Here is a 19,484-nt window from a genome sequence, read left to right on the forward strand (position 1 = left end):
GTCTGTTCGTGTTTTAGATGAAACCATAAAAACAGACGATCATTGCGCTCACGGTAAGTTATTTTAAGTAAGTTTTCAAAGAGTTAAAGACAACACTGAAACATAGACGAATGACATAAACGAGTAAAGTGAAGTCTGCATGTTAACGGTTGTATACACTTGTTGCAACTAACGTTACACTGCTCGTTGAGTGAAACTCCTTGTCACTCTTTCTAACGTTAACGTTGTCGGTTTTGTTTAAATGACGGGACAGTCTTGCATTACGTTTACCAGCTAAATTAATGTTTTCCAGTTATCGGGTGAATCTTGAAGCAATAAAGCCATTTTGAGTGACGTTATGCTCCAGAGGCTCGCCGCGTCCCGGCGGCTGCCTGCTGCTGCTGCTGCTGCTGCTGCTGCTGCGGCGGTGCGATGCGTCTCCTCGGGCTCAGTGGACATCAAGGTCCCGCTAAACTTCTGGGCTGGAAAGAGACAGACGAGCCCGGAGAAATGTAACAAGGAAAATGTTTACGAACCTGCAACAGGCGAGCCACACACATATTGATTAGTTAGTTTCCCAACTGGACTTTGATCATTGCTGTGTGAACTCTCTGTCTTGGGATCTCTGGCATGTGAGCTCAGTATCATGTATCTTGTTTGATTATCTTGACTTATCTGATAGTCTTTCTACCCTATGCATTTTCTATATATGACATTTACCTATTCAAAGAAAATCAACTGTTCACACATGATGTATCTTTCATCAAGACACTCTTTTACATGCATATCCACATGTATCCATGTCGTCACCAGTTATGGCCCCTGACCAGCTTCAGTGGGCAATATGGCCAAACTCGAGCTATTATAGCTTTTGTGGTGCAGAGTTTTCAGTCATATTGATCTTATTGGCTGAAACATGGTTATCTGGTGCTCCTTAGCTCAAGGACAGCAAACGTTCATGGGAAAGCCTTTAATTGTGCAAACAGACTAACATTTCAACACGACTGTGTCTTCATCAGAGTCAAAATGATGCATATGATTTTGAGGCTCTTTGTGACTTGGATCCTAGTTTTAATGCAGACTCCATTTGAGCTGGCACACAACTTAATTTCCTTCTTTATTAAGGGATGACTTTGAACCAGTAAAAACTAAATGAACAAGCAAAGTGATGTGACTTTGCCAAACTGTGCAACTTTTTTGTTCTGTACTTCACTGTTGTCCCCATCCCGTGTTTCACTGTGCAGGACGAGTCTTGTGCCATTTGGAGCCGTGTGGCGCTGTGGAGGTAGATCAGGCTGTGAAGGCTGCCAAGTCGGCGTTCGGCCATTGGAGCAAAATGTCTGGGATGGAAAGGGCGAGGATCATGATCGAAGCTGCCCATATCATTGAGGTGTTTTTGGTTGGGTTCATTTGCTTCCACCATTCAGTGTGTCTGTAATTGTATCTTGTAATTAGCACAACAAAGATCTAAAGAGTGGGACTCGATATACATTGTGTCTATTTAATGTAAAAAAAGAAGACATTTTTCTTAATCCATATTTTTACTGTCTCAGCGGAACTTTTGAAGAGGCCAACACCTCCGCAACACTTGTAGTATAAATAACTCAACACCAAATATTTCTGTAACTCATCTTGCTACATCTCTTCCTTTGTGATTAGCACACTTTATATAACAAAACTGAATATGGATTTCATAAAAAAAGTTTTGTATTTCCAGTGTTGCATCTGAAACAAAATGTATGACACTTAGTCTGGCTTTCATGTTCAGAGCAGGAGAGAGGAGATAGCTGAAATGGAGGTGGTCGACAATGGGAAGTCCATCACAGAGGCCCGTCTGGATGTGGACTCTGGCAGACTGTGTATCGAGTACTACGCAGCCCTAGCTAGCACTCTCGCAGGTTGGTACAAAACAACTCTCGCTCATTAGTTCTATCATTTCCCACTTTCCAAGAGGCAAAAAAATAGACAACAATTTCACTCTGGATCTAACTATGTAGCCCACAATGTTATTAATGAAACGGTTCAGTGGGAAAGCCACTCATATGATGGTGCATTTGACAATTTTAAGATATTAGGGAAAATCTGATGTATGTCAGTATTGCTATGATAAGTTGGTTGAAGAAAAGACAGTATATTATTTAAATGTACACTGTCTGCACTTTTTTTAACCAAAAGGTTAAAATGTCACCTTTACCTTTTTTTTGTCCAGGCCAGCATGTCCAGTTGCCTGGGGGATCCTTTGCCTACACCCGCAGGGAGCCTCTGGGAGTATGTGTCGGCATCGGTGCTTGGAATTATCCGTTCCAGATAGCTGCCTGGAAGTCCGCTCCCGCCCTGGCCTGTGGTATGGGATACTTCTGAAGTTGTCAAGACATAAAGTATTACCTTTAAAACACTGTAATGGTTTCCGCTGTCAGGGAGCTTATTTTCTTTTTGTTAGCTATGTTTATTTATTATTATTATTATTGCTTCATCATTTTTCTTTAGTTGGTTTCCAAATTATTTTAGGTTTGACTTATTGGACCTAAACTGCTACAACTCACCTACTTAAACTTACTTTGCAATTGCAGCCAAATTTAAATGCACATTTACTCTTTGCGATCCTGAAAAATGTGAAGGCTTTTCACCTGTAGATGGCACTACAGCAACATTTCAATTAGCACATCCCAGTCATCATGATTCTGTTTCATTGCACTTTTTTCATAATTTTCTGATGTAATAAGCCCTAACATTCCCTAACATACTGTCTCAAAAACCACAGCTGATGTGCGTGCCTTATAGTGCTGACTTGGTATAGGTCTGATCTCTGAGGGCTTCCTCGTGGAAATAAATCAAACAATGAGTTTTACTTTCTCTGTTGCCTGGCATCTAAAATAGGAAACTCCATGGTGTTCAAGCCGTCCCCAGTGACGCCTGTGACAGCAGTCATGCTGGCAGAGATCTATGCCAAGGCTGGAGCTCCAGAGGGGCTGCTCAACGTGGTGCAGGGCGGCCCGGAGACGGGCAGCTTACTCTGCCACCACCCAGACGTCGCGAAGGTGTCGTTCACTGGGAGTGTGTCCACAGGCAAGAAGGTCGGTGCTAGTTACACGGTAGAACTTAAAATTATACACACCGTGCATATTAGCACGAGATATTAAACCGAAAACACAAGTCAATCATAAAACATAATTGGTCATTTTGATTCCCTCGATGTAGGATTTGTAGATTTAGATGCAAAGATGCTTAGGTCCGTCTTTTCCGCTTTAATCCTAAATGTGACCAGATCGATTGATGGTTATTCTTCCATGTGGCTTTGGCCCACAGATTATGGAGATGGCATCCAAGGGGGTGAAGCCTGTGACTCTGGAGCTCGGGGGGAAATCTCCTCTGCTCATCTTTCAGGACAGCGATCTGGAGAACGCTGTGAGGGGAGCTATGATGGCCAACTTCCTGTCTCAAGGCCAGGTAGATATGTGTTCTGGTTGGGGTATTATCTGTTTCATTTGTATATGCTGACACAACATGTGACCAATCTACAAATTAAAGCATATTATATTTGATTAAATGTAACACAGGTCTGCAGCAATGGTACAAGGGTTTTTGTTCAGAAGGATATTCTGCCTGAGTTTGTGGAGGAGGTGGTGAAGAGGACACGGACGATTGAGATAGGAGACCCACTGTTGGAGAGCACACGAATGGGAGCACTGGTCAACCAGCCACACCTGGAAAAAGTCCTATCGTTTGTTGATCAGGCAAAGAAAGAGGTAAGACTCGTCCCGATCATTTATTTTGCTTTGTCAACAGGCTCTTATGCAGCACCTTTTTAAATTGATCTTTTTGTAAATTTGTTCTGTTTCTAGGGAGCGACAGTGTTGTACGGAGGTGAAGCTTTTGTACCATCAGATCCCAAACTCAGAGGTGGATACTACATGACTCCTTGCGTATTGGGTAAGACTTCCATACATGTCACCATGAATACAGTGCATTCAGAGAATACACAGCTTCACTCTTTAATACAGTGTTGCAACCTATTTGACCCCTTTTCTAATTCTGGCTGCAACATCACAAATATTTAAGAGTCAAAGGGGGATTCATCTCGACTTGAATACAGTTTAGATCGGTGACTTTGAGGTCACACAAGTGTTTGTCCTTTTCCTTTGTTCCTCGTTCAGGTGACTGCACAGATGAGATGACCTGTGTGAAGGAAGAGATCTTTGGTCCTGTCATGTCTGTGTTGTCCTTTGAAACTGAAGAGGAGGTGCTGCTGAGAGCCAATGACACCACCATGGGTCTGGCTGCAGGGGTTTTCACCAGGTGGGCAACCTCACAGGCTCGTAAATGAGATTTTTGAACCATGAGTGTCTTGAAACTTGAAGAATCCAGATAAATAAACACACAACTTCTGTAGGGATGTGAAGCGAGCCCATCGTGTGGTGGAATACCTCAAGGCTGGTTCCTGTTTCATCAACAACTACAACATCACTCCAGTGGAGGTGCCCTTTGGAGGGTTCAAAATGTCAGGTACAGACGGGCTGTTTGCCGACAGACCAGGAGCTTAAACGCCACTGACCTGTTATTTTTATTTTTTATTTTTGCAAAGTCTTTTTCAGCACCGTCACAAAACCACATCAGTAGCTGATCATTCTTGAGAGGACTTCCCTTTATTCCGTGTAATCTCTACATTCACCAGGTATAGGGCGCGAGAACGGCCAGGTGACAGTTGAATACTACTCCCAGCTGAAGACGGTGTTCGTGGAGATGGGAGATGTGGACAGCCTCTTCTAGGACACGCACGTCAGGAGGACGGTGGCGCTGTGACAGTGAGCCAGAGACTGAAACAGACGGTCTGGACCAGAACAACACTTCAGGACGGAGCATCAAACGTTAGAGCCCAAAGCGATGAGGAGTAAGACTGAATCAGAGGAGCGCAAGTCTGTCCTGAAAATATGTTCAATATTTTCTGAATGTGAAATAAATGTAATATTGAGCAGTCTGAGGCAACTAGCTATGTAGAATAGCAGGAATGTAACATTTTAATCTTAAAACATTGAAATTAAAGTTATTATCTGTCAAATGGATGCAATTAAAGATTGATCTGTATTTGCTGAACACTGATTGATTTCAGCTCCTACAGAATAGATGAGTCACCAACTGCAATGTATGATATGTCTTTTTTCTCGCTTGATATATTCTGTCTGTGCAAAAAACAACTTTACAGTGTTGTACTTAAAAAAAAGGGTTTACAAGTCCAGCTATATTTCTCTAACAATATACATCAATATATTTTTATACACACAAAAACAATCAGCACCTTAAATGTTGAATTGATTTAATTCATCCACATTGTACAGTTCATGTATGCTTTTTGTATAATGCTGTTTAAATGAGAACTAGACAGTAACATCCTGTCTGATGGGTCAAGGTAATTATGAAGGAACCAGTCGTGACATATTTTTATGTCAAATAAATTGTAACATAACAAAACTGTGTTTAACATTTCAATAAAATGAAGAAATAATTCATGTTTGTGTCCACATTGCTGTCAGAGCTTTTGTTTTGTGTAATGTCGTGGCTAAATTCTTCTTTTCTTCCTTGACAGATTTTTGGCAGCTGCATTTCTCTGAGATAGACAACAAAAAGAATCACTTGTCAAGTTTGCATTGGACCATATCGTATTCTCTAACCTGCATACTTTTAATACAGTAATAAAGTTACTTAGTATTTCTGATTGGCTTCAGTCCTGTTAAATATTAAGAAATGTGCTGAAAGCAGCACCGAGCTGTGACTTTTTTGTACTACTGACGTTACTGTATTGGTAAACAGCCCAACACTGCTATAGCCTGAACTACAATAAAATATGTTTTTTATACAGTAGGTAATACCAAAGCTGTCCATTTCTTAACATTATGTGCATGTAATGTAATGTGCATGATAAATAAATTGCTTATAGTAATTCAAATATCGTGATCAATTTGACTAGAACAGGTCAAACAGGTTTCCAGTGTATAATCATGCCTCTAGTACAACTATACCTTTGCCATGGTTTTTTTCGGTTTCTTGAACTGGGCAGACTCTGTTAAAAGGAAATTTAACAGAGTGAACCTTTTGATATATTTTTACATAATCTTTTGTAAGAGTAGCAGCACAGACTTACCATCTTCGGAAGGGAGATCCTCTTCGTCGCATGTTTTCTCACAAGGATCCTGTAACCAGGTGTTTACAGACCATCATAATAAACTTAAAGCAAACTACACCAGCTAACAAAATAACCTTGTTACATGGGAGAACTGACAAGATTGATCAGGAAGTAGCTAGATGTAGCTATTTTTGAAAGAGGGAATGTTGTGCTTGCTTACAGTGAGACGAAGATATAGCAGGAATCCAGCATTTAATAACTTTCTATCTGCACCCACCTTGATCGTTTCCCTTTCTGGAGGATTGCTCTGAGAAACTTGCTTGGTCTCGCTCATGTGGTTCCCTTCTTGAAGCTTCCCCAGCCGGCTTTGTTCCGCCGACACGCGCACTCTCAAGGTGTGAAATGCCGTCTGCACCTCACCCACCTTGAAGTGCACAGCCCTGCCTTCAAACCAGAGGCTGTCGCATTCACCCTCCTTGAAGCCTGGTGGTTGGTAGTCAGCTGGGGTGACTTTGAAAGGAGAGCAGGAGGAGATGTTTACAGTGTGCAACCCAAGAAATGACAATACAATAGATTCTTAATTCATTTTGTACGGCAGAGACATTAATGCATCTTACTGTCGTCATAATAGTAGAGCTTCATGGTGAGGTACACGTTGTTAGGGAGGACATCCAGGTTCTGCATAAGCAGGAAGAGCTTCCTGATGAGCAGCACTGAGGCTCTCTTGGTGTCCTCCAATGTCACCTGCATCTTCACATCATTGAATCTGTGGTTTCACAGAGGTTATGTCACATATTGGAGGCCTTATCCAATACATCTATGCAAGCAGATGAATTATATCCGAACCTGAGTATGTCGATCTCTGGTCCCTTCTCAGTGTATCTGAATTTGAACTGGTATGACTCAATAATGCACTGCAAAGGGAGAAATGTTTCCTAATGTTGATCAGACTTCCCCTTTGAATTATGATTTGATAAAATAGTGTTTCTATTCAAAATTGTACATAATTTACATTATTTCCAGACAACTTACATGTGGTTCCTCTGGATTCGTGTACACCTAGATTGCAATAACATGTTGTACACAGTTATTGCCATGTGTTTCTCTGTGTAAGCAATGTGTTAATAAAGTTGCTGTACAGAATTAATTTACTTACCCCAATGAATACAATATGGAGCTGTTAAAAGGACAACATTGAGCAAGAGTAGTATGGATCAAAATGGCAGACCAGATGAAACATTACAAAATAAAAGTATTCACGGATGCACTTACATACTGCTTCTCCAACGCATCAAAGCAGCCCATCATCCTGGAACATACACGATTGAACAGGATGAAGACATCAATCAGGAAAGAAAATTACATTCAGCCACCCAGTGCTGATTATCACTGCCGACTTCCTACTCCTGGTGTTCAGCTAGCTGCTGTGACCAGCAGACCAAGCCACGACTATTATTCTGCATTAGAGCAGGCTTATTATAATTACCATTTAACAACTTTGCTGGCACCTGGGGTGTTGCAGTTCTGACGCAAAACTTTGATGCACAAATCTGGGGGAAAGGAGAAAAAAAGAAGGTTATAATAGTATGTATTACTCTCTGATAAAGAGCAACGATTACCACCATAACCCTGTAAAGTTATGTGCATTTTCCGCCTTTGCGAGAGGTCTAACATGTTATTTTTCCAGATTTGTATGTACAGATTTGTATGTAGAAAAACAAAGTTAACAAGAAATGAGATGTGTGAAACGAGTTCTGATCTTGCATTACGGTAATTCCTATGAATTGCATGCATGAATGTTCCTTAATTTCCTCAACTTCGCCGGTATCTATGGTCACGTGTGGTCACCTTCCAGATATCTGGATTTGTAGGCATCCTCTGGGAAAATCCCTCTGAGGTAGGTGATGGAGGAGACTGCCACCGCCATCATCCTCTTGACAAAGAGAAGGGAGTCCTGCTGTGTTTTCAAGTCCTTCAGGAACAACTGGGTCCACTTTAAAAGAAAAATAAACCAGATAAACAAAGACGTTGAGAAAACTAAATTTGACTCGTCACGTCAAGTTGAAGACCACACGATGGCGCAGTTGTCCACGTCAAGTGTCCCCCACTTGTAAATCATGATAAACATGGCTAGTACGTGTTGTGGTCAAACCTCGGTAGTTTCCTCCTTGCTCTTCCCGAGGCACAGCTTCCTGGCGGCCATTGTCTCCTTTTCTGGAGCAAAAGGGTCTTCAAAGCTAACGGTTAACAATTGATGAGCCAAGCTAACAATATGACAATACTCGCCGACACTAAGCTAACGCAGACGTTACTAAAACTACTACGTTAGTAAGGGCACCTTTCCTCAAATGGCCACTTGAATATGCTTCGTCTGGAGTCTCAACAGGTGAGGCTTAAGTTAAAGTTCAGGTTAAAGTAACTCAAACGTTATGGTTACTGGAACATTAGCCAGGATATCATAGTTTGTCTTTCCCGCCAAAAGTATCGTCGTCTCTCCACATACATGACCGGAAGTCCATCTGTAAATATTTAGCTAATATCCCTTTAATATGAAGTAGGCAGTTACTTTGGCTGGTAAGACTTAAAAGTTAAAATGTGGGATGGATCTATGTTGAGGTCCCTAAAATACATTCAAAAGAGTCAGAGTTAGGGGTCGTTCTGTCTCAACAGGTCAAATAAAACCGTAAAGTTGAGAAGATGTCAATGAAACCTGTTGAGTCCTCCTCTCCTCATTATTATCGCATGAGTATATGCGATAGTAATGAGGAGAGGACTAGTCAGCCAAAATAAGTAAAAACTTAGCAAACAATGAAGCCTCTATTAACCTGTTAGGGAAAGGTAATGTATTGTAAACTTCACACATTACTGTTGCAATGTTATACATGGACATCATTCGGCATAAGCCTCAATCTTATTTAAGATACTTAAGACTGGAATTTATCTTCCACCTTTCTTTTTATTTGTTTCACGATGTGCTGTAATTGTTCAGTGAGGTAATAGTTGTGGTAAAATAAAGGAATCATTATACCTCAATTCTAATGCCGTGCCATATTGAAAGTACATGAACACACACACACAAAACCTGACTTATTAGATACTGCTAACACCATCAAACACATTCTAACATTCCCCCTGTGATGTTTGACGTAAATATGTTCCTTTACAATAACAGTAACAATAAAAGTGTTATTGACTTCTTTATTTTGATGAAAGAACATGCGTTGTTCACTGTAAAAAAAAAAAAAGTCAAGCAAGGCATCATTTAGAGATGTGCTTGTCGCTTCATTCCAATAAAACTGTTTGCATGGTCATTTGCAGTTAACACTAGTAAGGAATGACATTAAAATAGTACAAACCGACATTTAGCTCAGCCTGACAGTGAAAATAGCATACATTACCACAACATAATTACACAATTATACACTTTAGTCATAAGTGCACTATTCACTCTACAGACGACTGAACACACACAACATGTTCTCTGGAAATGTAATCTCTACAGCAGGCTGCATACTCTGGGCTTGGGTTTATTACTGCTTGGAGAAGAAGGCTTTGCTCTTCTGGACGTCAGGTTTGATGGTGTCACTTCCTGGTTTCCAGCCGGCTGGGCAGACTGAAAAGATAAGCCTGTAATGAGTCCTGGCCCGATAGACGAAACAGTAAAGACGTCTGCCAATATGACGCACATATATAGTATATATAACCTCTTTGGTTTAAAGCAGGGAAATTAATCAAACCTTTGGTTGCATAGAGCAATTTATTGCCCTCCTTTCTACATTTATTTCTCAACTCGGTGTACAGCACTAATAAGGATATCAAACTTTGGTTGCATACATGCAATTTTGGATCCAAATCAAATAATGTGGTTAGAAGTACAATGGTTAAGTTATCATCATAACCATACTTGGGCGAGGCGAGAGTAATTATATCACTCACAGCATAGCACATTTCAAAAATATTATGGCAACAGAAGGGTTTAATAAACTCATGTTATATAAGGACACAACACAAATGCATCACATACTTTAAAGAGCCAGTGCGTAGCATTACAGGAAATGTATTAGCAGAAATGTAATATAAAAGTTAGAACTATGTTTTCATTAGTGTATAATCACCTGAAACTAAGAATTGTTGTATTGTTAGCTCAGAATGAGTCGTAAATATCTACAGAGAGTAGGTCCTATGCACGGACTCCACCTTGTTGCTCCGCCATGTTTCTACTGGAGCCCAGAATGGACAAACCAAACACTGGGTATAGAGAGGGCTTTTCCGCATTGTTACATTACCCGAAGGCCGCTATAGTTCTCCGACATGCTCGTGAAACTGCAGTAACGTGATCAGCAGAGTGCAAAACGTGGGAAAACCAGCCGCCGTCTGAATTACATTGCGCCTATAGTAGTGTTATTACGTTAAGGATGGCCTCTGAGCGAGGAGAATGGCATTTCCGCGGTTTTGCACTCGGTAGCTAATGTTACCGGAGTCTTGGAGAGGGAGAGGTGAGCAGAGGGGTATTCAGTTGGTTGCAATCTGTCGCCATGAAATCCTGCACACTTCCTACACCCTTTAAGGTCTGCAGTATGTTACAGCTGTAACTTACCTTCTCCATGTTTGTCAGTGAACTGAAAGGCTTGAATCAAACGCATGGTCTCTTCGACGGAGCGTCCAACTGGGAGGTCGTTGATGGTGATCTGTCTCAGGATGCCCTTGTCGTCAATGATGAACAGACCCCTGAAGTAGAGAGAAAGAGCAGGTCATAAGTCTGCGAAGACGTAAGCGAACGCAGGAAAGTTCATGTTCTCTCAGTTGCTGTCTGAAACTGTTTTAGGTTGGTGCATTTAATGATATGTAAAAAAAAAAAACGCAACTAAGACTGGAGTTATTGTTTCTTATCTTTATCAAAGCAGACTGAAACTCCACATTGTTAAACCCACCTGAAGGCAATGCCCTCGTCCTCCTTTAGGACACCATAATCTGTGGAGATGGTGCGCCGTGTGTCAGACACCAGGGGAATCTTCATGGCACCCAAACCGCCCTGCTTTCGTGGTGTGTTGATCCTTTGAGAACATTAACCAAAAAGGAAAAAAGTGAGACGTTTTCAAGAGTGAATCCGCACAATCAATGTGTAAAGGATAAAACGTGTAACTACCATGCAAAATGGGAGAAGTGTGAGTCAACAGAGGCACCGATGATCTCACAGCCGATCTTCTTGAAGTCGTCGGCAGCATCGCTGAAAGCGATGATCTCAGTTGGACAAACAAAGGTGAAGTCCAGAGGATAGAAGAAAAAGACAACATATTTCCCTGCACCAAAGGAAAGGAAAACAGATCAATCTCTTGGACCTGCAGTAATTACAGGCTAATTCATTATAGTCTTCAGTAGTGTAAATGAATGTCTATTCAACAAAGCAGCAATGTATCATATTCCAGAAGAGAGTGTCATCAAAGCATGTCCTTCACTCAACAACAGATGAGACACAGGTTTACGGTATACCTCTGTAGTCTGAAAGCTTCAGGTCGTTGAACTGTCCGTCTGGCATCACCGCCTTAGCTGTGAAGTCTGGGGCCAGCTTTCCAATTTGCGCTTTGCCTGCAGCCATCTTCAGTCTAACGGGATAACAGAAGAAAGAAACAGGATAATAATGTACGCAATCTCAGCAGTGCACTGTCGTTTTTTGTGCGTGTACAAACCTGGATAATCCAAAACCCTTTCTCATTTACAAGAAAAAAAGTGTGTCTCTTATATAGAACGTTGACCCAATTGAATAATTGCTCTGTCACTTATGAAGGCACCTGTGAAAAAGTAATTGCTTATAAATAATTTGTATGAAAACAGTAAGAAATGCAGATATCTGATTCACAGAGACCACGGTAACAGTTCAAAACCCAAGTTAATAATGTTTGCAAACAAAATATTATCAATCAATTGATCAAATAGTTGGTAATCAATTAATCGTCAAACGCCATATCAAAAGTCGAAAATGAATGGCCAACTGTTTTGATAATGACTTGATTTAAAGGAAATTTTTCAAGCATCAATACCAAATATTTCCTTGTACTAGTTTCTCCAATTATTAATGTATGTTGGTCAGAATAAAATATCTGTTGACGTCACCATGCAAGAAAAGTTTTTTTATAAAGCCTTCATCAGAGTGAAGCCATTCTTACAGAACTATGCAAATATCAGTGGCATATAGAAGAAGCATATGTGTAATACTGTTGTAAGCTATTATATTGAGTACTTAAACAGCTCTCTAGGAAGCAGTGTGATGCTGTATGTTTCTGGGGCTTTTATTGTGAAAGAAAAAAACGGGGAAAAAGAAGAGGAGAGGAAATGTTCTAGTGGTGTGTGTGACAAGAATTAAAGTGGTTGCCGTCTTGTGCAAACTACGGAGCATCGTGTTGTTGTGTTATTAATATTGTAATAAATAGCGTAATATAAACCCTCGGCTATAGTGTCTGTAACAGCAGAATAAAACCAGAAGAGATAAAGAAAAACTAAAGACTGTTGCTAAACTCAAAATGAAAAACCACAGATTGATATGTACCCAGACCCCGATCGCTATTAAGCACCGAGCACTTGAACTGGCCACAACCGAAACCTATGAACCATTTCCACTTCTTCTCTTAATTAACAGATGTTTCCGCATATGGAAATCTACAACAATGTTTTTTGCAGGAAGTACATATTTAGGAATGTGCCCGCCTGAGTTCAATGGTCCGCTGAAGACCAGGTACAGACTATATATAGTGTGTATGTGCGTGCTGGTTGTCATCAACTGCAGCACTAAAACATTTCTCCTGAGATTTGAGTTATGGCTCCGGACCATCCATCCTGGCATCAACCGTAACGTATAGTCCTTTCTGTCAGTGGAAACTTCCAGGTAACAAAAACAAACTAGCAAATTATCATTTTCTTAAATTCTTAAATCGCTACTTAAAAAACCGTGTCGTTTCTTTTTCAGAATGAAAATGATCATTTTGTGAAAACCCACTTGTTGAACTGTAAATTTAGCAAACGCACCGAAACAGAAATACAACTCATAACTAGCGTCAACAAACCGGAAAAAGGAACACTGTGAAAAACAAATTAGTAAAAGAGCATAATAAAAACATATGTCTATGTCCTTACCTCGGTTGTTTTCACACACAAGTGTCGCTGGCAAACCCGATTGAACCATATACCAAGGCTCCCTTCTCGCGATAGGTCTGTCAGAACGTGACTACAGGCCACGGTAGGCGGTCCAGTGCTCCAGTCTCCACCAACTTCCCACTACACAGCATGACTTTGCACTTTCCTTCTGACTTTTCTGGGAAATGTCGTGCTCTTCTCTAAGTCTCACATTTATTTAATAATCCCTGAGGGACAGCTGCCCTCTATCTTTCATCCATCTTCAGTAATCAGGGCAACCTGAATTAGTTATACAGCCAGTTGGGATGCATAACACTGAATCTATTGATACAAATAAAACAATACAAATCACAACAGCAGGTTTGTAATGGCTTGCAGTTCTCTAATCCAAGTTGACAGCGATGGAGGAGTCATGCGGTTTCATCATATGACTTTTTAAGGATACAGAGCCAGTATGCATTGTCACCATGAATATACATCATACAACATCTTTACATTGCGGCTGCATCCGTGGCTCTCTGTTGCAGCATTTTAGTGCCTTATCAAGGATTTACTGATTAACTTTCCCGCTCAGGAAATAGACCACTACCTAATAAAACCCACATTTTTTATTTGGTCTTCTTTTCTCGGTGACCCTCAGACATATAAGAAGACAAATGTGAGCTCACATTCTACATTGAAGTGTTGTGTACATTATGATAGTGAATTGTTGTCATCAGAATACATTTCAGAGAAGTAATTTCCATACTAGAAACAAACGTTCCCCATAATAGAAAAACACTAAAACAATTGCAATGTACTCATTCTATTAAGCTCTGTAAGACCATTACATGTACAGGTCAGTTTCCTTCATGTTTCCTGGATTTCCACATACTACTAAGCTGTTCTGTATTTACACTATGGTGGTGCACTGTTGCAACACCTTGTGCTATCCTTTGGGCGGCAGAAGGCATTTTTCATTCTCATTTCCTCCACTGCTATATTTACTTAAGAAACACCAACCTTTGTCTATGCATTGTCACGCAATGCATATGGAAAAGGATTTTCAATTGTCATTTCACCCCTTACAAATAGAGTCTGGTATAAATAAAATATGTATAATTTAAAAAGAATATCACATTTTTTAAGTTGCAAAAAAATACTAATATTCGTTTCTGTTTTTTAATCTTTCACAAAGCATGTATAACAAACATCACGTAACTGTTGACAGATAGTACGTGTTTGGAGATAGTATCCTGTGGATTGGTCTTTATAAAAGCTAATCCTCTTAAATGATTGTCTGAACGGCCCTGATGTCACACTGACAAGTATTATGTTGACTCCAGACAACAGTCGTTAAGACCCTTCTTTTCTTTCAACATCCTTAGTTTTATAGTTATTAAAAAATGAAGAGCACCCATTTATGATGATATTCCCAAATGTTCCACTCACACGTACTTCAGATAGTTGGACAAAGGTGTAAAGCTCTGACAGCTAACACGTTTAACTTACACACAAGCATAATATCCTGTATTTTACAATAAGCCTTGACAATTATTATACTCCGAGAAGTGAAAACACAATGAAAGGGAAGTGAACTATGGTTCCACAACAATGTCGTGTCACAGTGTCAAACTAGCTGATAATATATATGTTAGTGACCCTAAATTCCACTTCTTAAAAATATTTGTATTTTTTATTTTTAAGGAAATTAAGCTTTATATATATATACATTGTTTTTAAACTATCATTTAAGTGAAACCTGTGTTGCTTTGCATTAGGTCACCAAAGTCGATAACCTGGACAGGCGGAGGCTGTTATCGGCGCGTCTCTTTTTCTCCGCTGTCACCAAGCGATGTCTTTGCATGCCGTTGCCATGGGCACCGCATCAAGGGCCAGATAAGAGGGGGACACACAATAACCTCCTGCTAGAAGCTCCATGCCGGCTACTGATCAAACGTACCCCTGTGTTCAACAGACGTTTCACAATGTGCCCATAATTAGTGCATCTATACTCCACTGCTGTTTGCAAGGATGTTTGAAAGGCACTTGTGTGTCCATCTCCGTCACATTCAGCCATGCAAATGATCAAAACAATTCAAATGGATGAAAAATCGTGCAACATGTTGGTGCCAATGTTTGTTATTTAAAGCAGTTCTGTGTCCCCTTTGAGTAATTCCCCAAATTCATTTGCATGAAGGTATACAACCTGTTTAAAGGCTTCACATATTGCTTCTACAACGGATTGATGCTATACATCACTGCTCTGTGGGTTTTCATCATAGGTGCATTTGTTATAAGCTCTAACACACCCAACAAATGGAAGCAACAGATCTCAAAGAGTATTTCAAAGGGGTTCAATTCCTTTTGGAGTAAAATTGAATTACATTTATACATGAAATGAAAAACTTGAACCAGCTGAGAAGGTTCTAACATTGAAATGTATACTTCTGCTGTTTCATTGTCATGGAATGAAATAAAAAGCAATATTTTACATTTTAGGGAAAAGCTTATTCACTTTCTTTCTGAGAATTAGAAGAGAGGTTTGATACACTAAACATGAGAGTGGTATCAATCCTCTAACACAGGGGCGCCCAATAGAGGTAGTGCGGGTAGATCGCATGCCATTTAAAAAATAATAATAATTAAAAAAAAAATTAAAAATTTTAGCGACAAAACCCAGCTCCCAGTGTGCAAATTAATGTCAATCACTACGGACGCTGCGCCCGCAATGGTTGGCCGCTTGAATGGATGTATTGCCAAGTACAGGGAGATGTTTTCCCCGACTTCCTTAATTACCACTGCATAATACACCAACAAGCATTATGCGCTACAACGCTAAACATGAAAGAGATCACGGATGTGGCAACAAAGATCGTCTAATCGAGCAAGAGCTCTTCAAAGACGGATGTTCTGTGCGCATCTGGAGAAGGACTGCAGCCACTCTGACTTCCTGCTGCACACTGATGTGAGATGGCTTATAGAGCTCTGTCCGGAGATACAGGAGTTTCTCCATGTTGTTAAACATGGAGAATACAACCAACTAAGAGTATGTCAATATGCTCACGTTTCTGAATTACAATTTAAAACGTGTGTAAATTGTGTGTTCCCCTGAAGGAGGGAGCAGCAAGACGTGGGACTGTAATGAGTCATTTTGATTTACTTTTAAACCCTTGCGCTTTAATTATCGGGTAGGATGGACAATTTTTTTAAACTTTTGGACTTTGAATGGCACTTGCAGCCCAGTTATTCTTTAGTTATTTTGCACTTTCAGAGGCTTGATTGCTATGTTGAGTTACCTTTAAAGCTTTATTTGTACTTTTTCTTTACTTTTAAAGCATATTTGCACTTTAATTTGTACTACTGTTTAATTTATTTGTTATGATGATGTTCTGATGTTCAGATCTTGTTACTCAAATACATTTGAAGTTCAAATTCCAACATTTTGAGTTACTATTCTTAATTTGCTATGGGAAATAGTCATTAGATTAGTCGATTAATCGAAAAAATAGTCGATAGATTAGTCGTTTATGAAAATAATCGTTAGTTGCAGCCCTAGAGTCAGCCTTTTCCCACATGAAAAAGATTAAGTCCAAACACCGTTCCACCATGACTAATGACCATTTGGTCTGCCTGACGCTGACTACTAGCAGCTACTGTCCGGACTATGCAACCCTGCTGGTTCCATGCAGTGAAGTCATCAGAGTAAAATGTAATGACCAAAAATGTACAAAATTGTATTGTGTCATAAGGGTTTATGCAGTTATGCAAGGTACACCAATATTGTAAATATAAAGTATACTCTGTATATTTATACATTAATAATGCTTTATATAGATATAAGCATTATTAATGTAGGTAGATCTTTTTGACTTGGTCATTTTAAAAGTAGCTCGTGAGCCAAAAAAGTGTGGGCACCCCTGCTCTAACAAGAATCCTCGGCAAGAAAGCAAATACATGAATGAACCAAAATGTCAAACATTTAAACATACTCTTGCCATCTTTACCATTGGTATGGTGTTACAGGGCAGGGTGAGTACACACTGTAAACTATGGCAAACAATGAAAAGCATTTTTTTTATAAAGCCTTCAATCTTCCACAGTATTGGCTTTTACCTCAAATAAATTCCCCCGAGAAGATTCCCTCTCAAACTGATTGCCTCTAGATTGAAAGAAGTGTGAGCTAAAGGAGCTGCGGTTTGCTGTGTTGGTAAATGTCTCTGGGAAATTATAGCTGTTGTCTCTAATAATGACAATGTGAGGAGGATTAAGTGTGATTGTCTCAGTGTGAGGTTGATTGGATGCCAGGCTCAGACTTGTCTTAACGAGGCAGTGACACAGTGGAGCCAGCAGGAGGTTTTCAGAGGGGAGCTGGGTGATCCCTGTCCCTCACAGCAGGACATGACAGCAGCATTAGCACACACACACACACACACACACACACACACACACACACACACACACACACACACACACACACACAAACAAAGTACATTTACAGTACCACCACCTCCTTTCTATTATATTATACTATTAACAGCTTTAATAAAACAGTTTCACAGTAAGGCCTTATGGATACCCAAAATGCAGAAAGAAAAAATAAATAAGAGATTATGAAGTGAATAGTATTAACATGACTTGGGAAGAATCATATTGTACAATTCAGCACATTAAATGTTTTTTTCATCATTATTCTTCTCACAATAACATATTATTGCAGCTCTACTCATTCAGGCCATATCAATAGGTTGTATTTGTAAACGATGAGGCCTCGATGACCACCGGTGTTCGTCATGGAGTTCCACAAGGTTCTGTGTTTGGACCAATTTTATTCACCTTATATATGCTTCCTTGAGGCAATATTATCAGAAAACACTCCATAAACGTTCACTGCTATGCCAATGATACTCAACTATATCTGTCGATCAAGCCAGATGAAATCCACCAGGTCGCTAAACTTCAAGCGTGTCTTAAAGACATCAAAACCTGGATGACCTGCAACTTCCTGCTGCTGAACTCGGACAAAACTGAAGTTATTTTACTCGGCCCAGAACACCTCAGAAATCAATTATCTGATGATATGGTTTCTCTGGATGGCATCGCTCTGGCATCTACCACCACCGTAAGGAATCTCAGAGTTATTTTTGACCAGAACCTGTCCTTTGGCTCCCACGTGAAACAAATCTCAAGGACTGCCTTTTTTCACCTACGGAACATCTCAAAAATCCGGCACATCCTGTCTCAAAGCGATGCAGAAACATTGACCACGCATTTGTTACTTTAAGACTGGATTACTGTAACTCCTTATTTTCAGGCTGCTCTGGTAAGTCCCTTGGGTCTCTCCAGTTGATCCAGAATGCTGCAGCTTGTGTACTAACGAGGACACGGAAGAGAGATCACATTACTCCTGTACTAGCTGCTCTCCACTGGCTTCCTGTAAGATCGAGAATCATATTTAAAATCCTTCTCCTTACCTACAAAGCCTTAACTGGTGATGCACCATCATATCTAGGGCTAGAGCTTTCAGTTATCGGGCTCCTCTTCTGTGGAATCAGCTTCCACTTTCAGTCCAGGGGGCAGGCAAGGTCACCTCATTTAAGAGTAGACTTAAGACTTTCCTCTTTGATAGCACTTATAGTTAGGGCTGTTTCAGGCTTATAGTTAGGGCTGGCTCAGGTTTGCCCTGGTCCAGCCCCTAGATATGCTGCTATAGGCCTAGACTGCTGAGGGACATCTTAGGATACGCTGAGCTCCTCTTCTCCTCTTCTCTTCTTCTCTTCCTCTTTCGCTCCTCCTCTCCGCTTCTCCTCTTCTTTCTCTCCTTCTGGATAAATGATTGTCTCTTCGATGCACATTACTAACTCTACTTTCTTTTAGCATGGATCCATGGCTGCCTGGAACCGGTCCTGCCTGCTGCCATCGCCCTGCTGATGCCCCCTCCCTCCCTCCTCTCTACCTCCTTCTGCTTCACGGATCGTGGTTATCTAGATCATCGACCATGCCTACTCATTATATGAATAATTTCTGTCATATTCATTGAATGTGCTGTAACTCCGTTATGTTATTCGTTTTGGTCACATGACATCTATTGCTTCTGTCCATCCGGGGAGAGGGATCCTCCTCTGTTGCTCTCCCTCAGGTTTCTTCCCTTTTTTCCCTGTGAAAGGGTTTTTACTATCTTTATTTTTCCTGATCCGATGTGAGGTCCCAGGACAGAGATGTTATGTGTACAGATTGTAAAGCCCTCCGAGGCAAACTTGTATTTGTGATGTTGGGCTAT

General features: G+C 40.4%; 3 protein-coding genes across 3 annotated transcripts; 1 reads left to right on the forward strand and 2 right to left on the reverse strand.

The window, feature by feature from the left end:
• Positions 1-337: 337 nt before the first annotated feature.
• aldh9a1b (aldehyde dehydrogenase 9 family, member A1b) lies at positions 338-4,800 on the forward strand (the record flags this gene model as incomplete). Its single annotated transcript, XM_079237128.1, has 11 exons — positions 338-524; positions 1,224-1,369; positions 1,748-1,877; positions 2,189-2,323; positions 2,857-3,053; positions 3,286-3,426; positions 3,537-3,725; positions 3,822-3,909; positions 4,134-4,275; positions 4,370-4,482; positions 4,652-4,800. The coding sequence occupies 11 exons, from the start codon at positions 338-340 to the stop codon at positions 4,744-4,746; spliced, it is 1,563 nt and encodes a 520-aa protein (XP_079093254.1). The 3' UTR covers positions 4,747-4,800.
• Positions 4,801-5,488: 688 nt separating this feature from the next.
• On the reverse strand, positions 5,489-8,300 carry zte38 (zebrafish testis-expressed 38; the record flags this gene model as incomplete). Its single annotated transcript, XM_079237233.1, has 12 exons — positions 5,489-5,581; positions 5,994-6,034; positions 6,116-6,164; positions 6,375-6,607; positions 6,715-6,863; positions 6,944-7,011; positions 7,130-7,156; positions 7,254-7,274; positions 7,370-7,406; positions 7,584-7,647; positions 7,946-8,090; positions 8,250-8,300. The coding sequence occupies 12 exons, from the start codon at positions 8,298-8,300 to the stop codon at positions 5,534-5,536; spliced, it is 933 nt and encodes a 310-aa protein (XP_079093359.1). The 3' UTR covers positions 5,489-5,533.
• A 981-nt stretch (positions 8,301-9,281) lies between these two features.
• Positions 9,282-13,264, reverse strand: prdx1 (peroxiredoxin 1). The gene is made up of 6 exons (XM_079216441.1): positions 13,226-13,264; positions 11,588-11,700; positions 11,244-11,397; positions 11,029-11,151; positions 10,695-10,825; positions 9,282-9,710 (listed from the first exon to the last, which is right to left on the reverse strand). The coding sequence occupies exons 2-6, from the start codon at positions 11,691-11,693 to the stop codon at positions 9,628-9,630; spliced, it is 597 nt and encodes a 198-aa protein (XP_079072567.1). The 5' UTR covers positions 11,694-11,700; positions 13,226-13,264; the 3' UTR covers positions 9,282-9,627.
• Between the last annotated feature and the right edge of the window lie 6,220 nt (positions 13,265-19,484).

The sequence above is a fragment of the Taurulus bubalis genome (genome assembly GCF_910589615.1).
Source record: "Taurulus bubalis genome assembly, chromosome: 1".
Lineage (NCBI taxonomy): Eukaryota > Metazoa > Chordata > Actinopteri > Perciformes > Cottidae > Taurulus > Taurulus bubalis.

Coding starts and splice junctions, on each gene's coding strand:
- prdx1 (XM_079216441.1), bottom strand. CDS start 11,693: ATGGCTGCAGGCAAAGCGCAAATTGGAAAGCTGGCCCCAGACTTCACA. Junction 11,398..11,587: donor GAAGCTTTCAGACTACAGAG/GTATACCGTAAA, acceptor CCTTTGGTGCAG/GGAAATATGTTGTCTTTTTC. Junction 10,826..11,028: donor GACGAGGGCATTGCCTTCAG/GTGGGTTTAACA, acceptor TCTCTACTTCAG/GGGTCTGTTCATCATTGACG.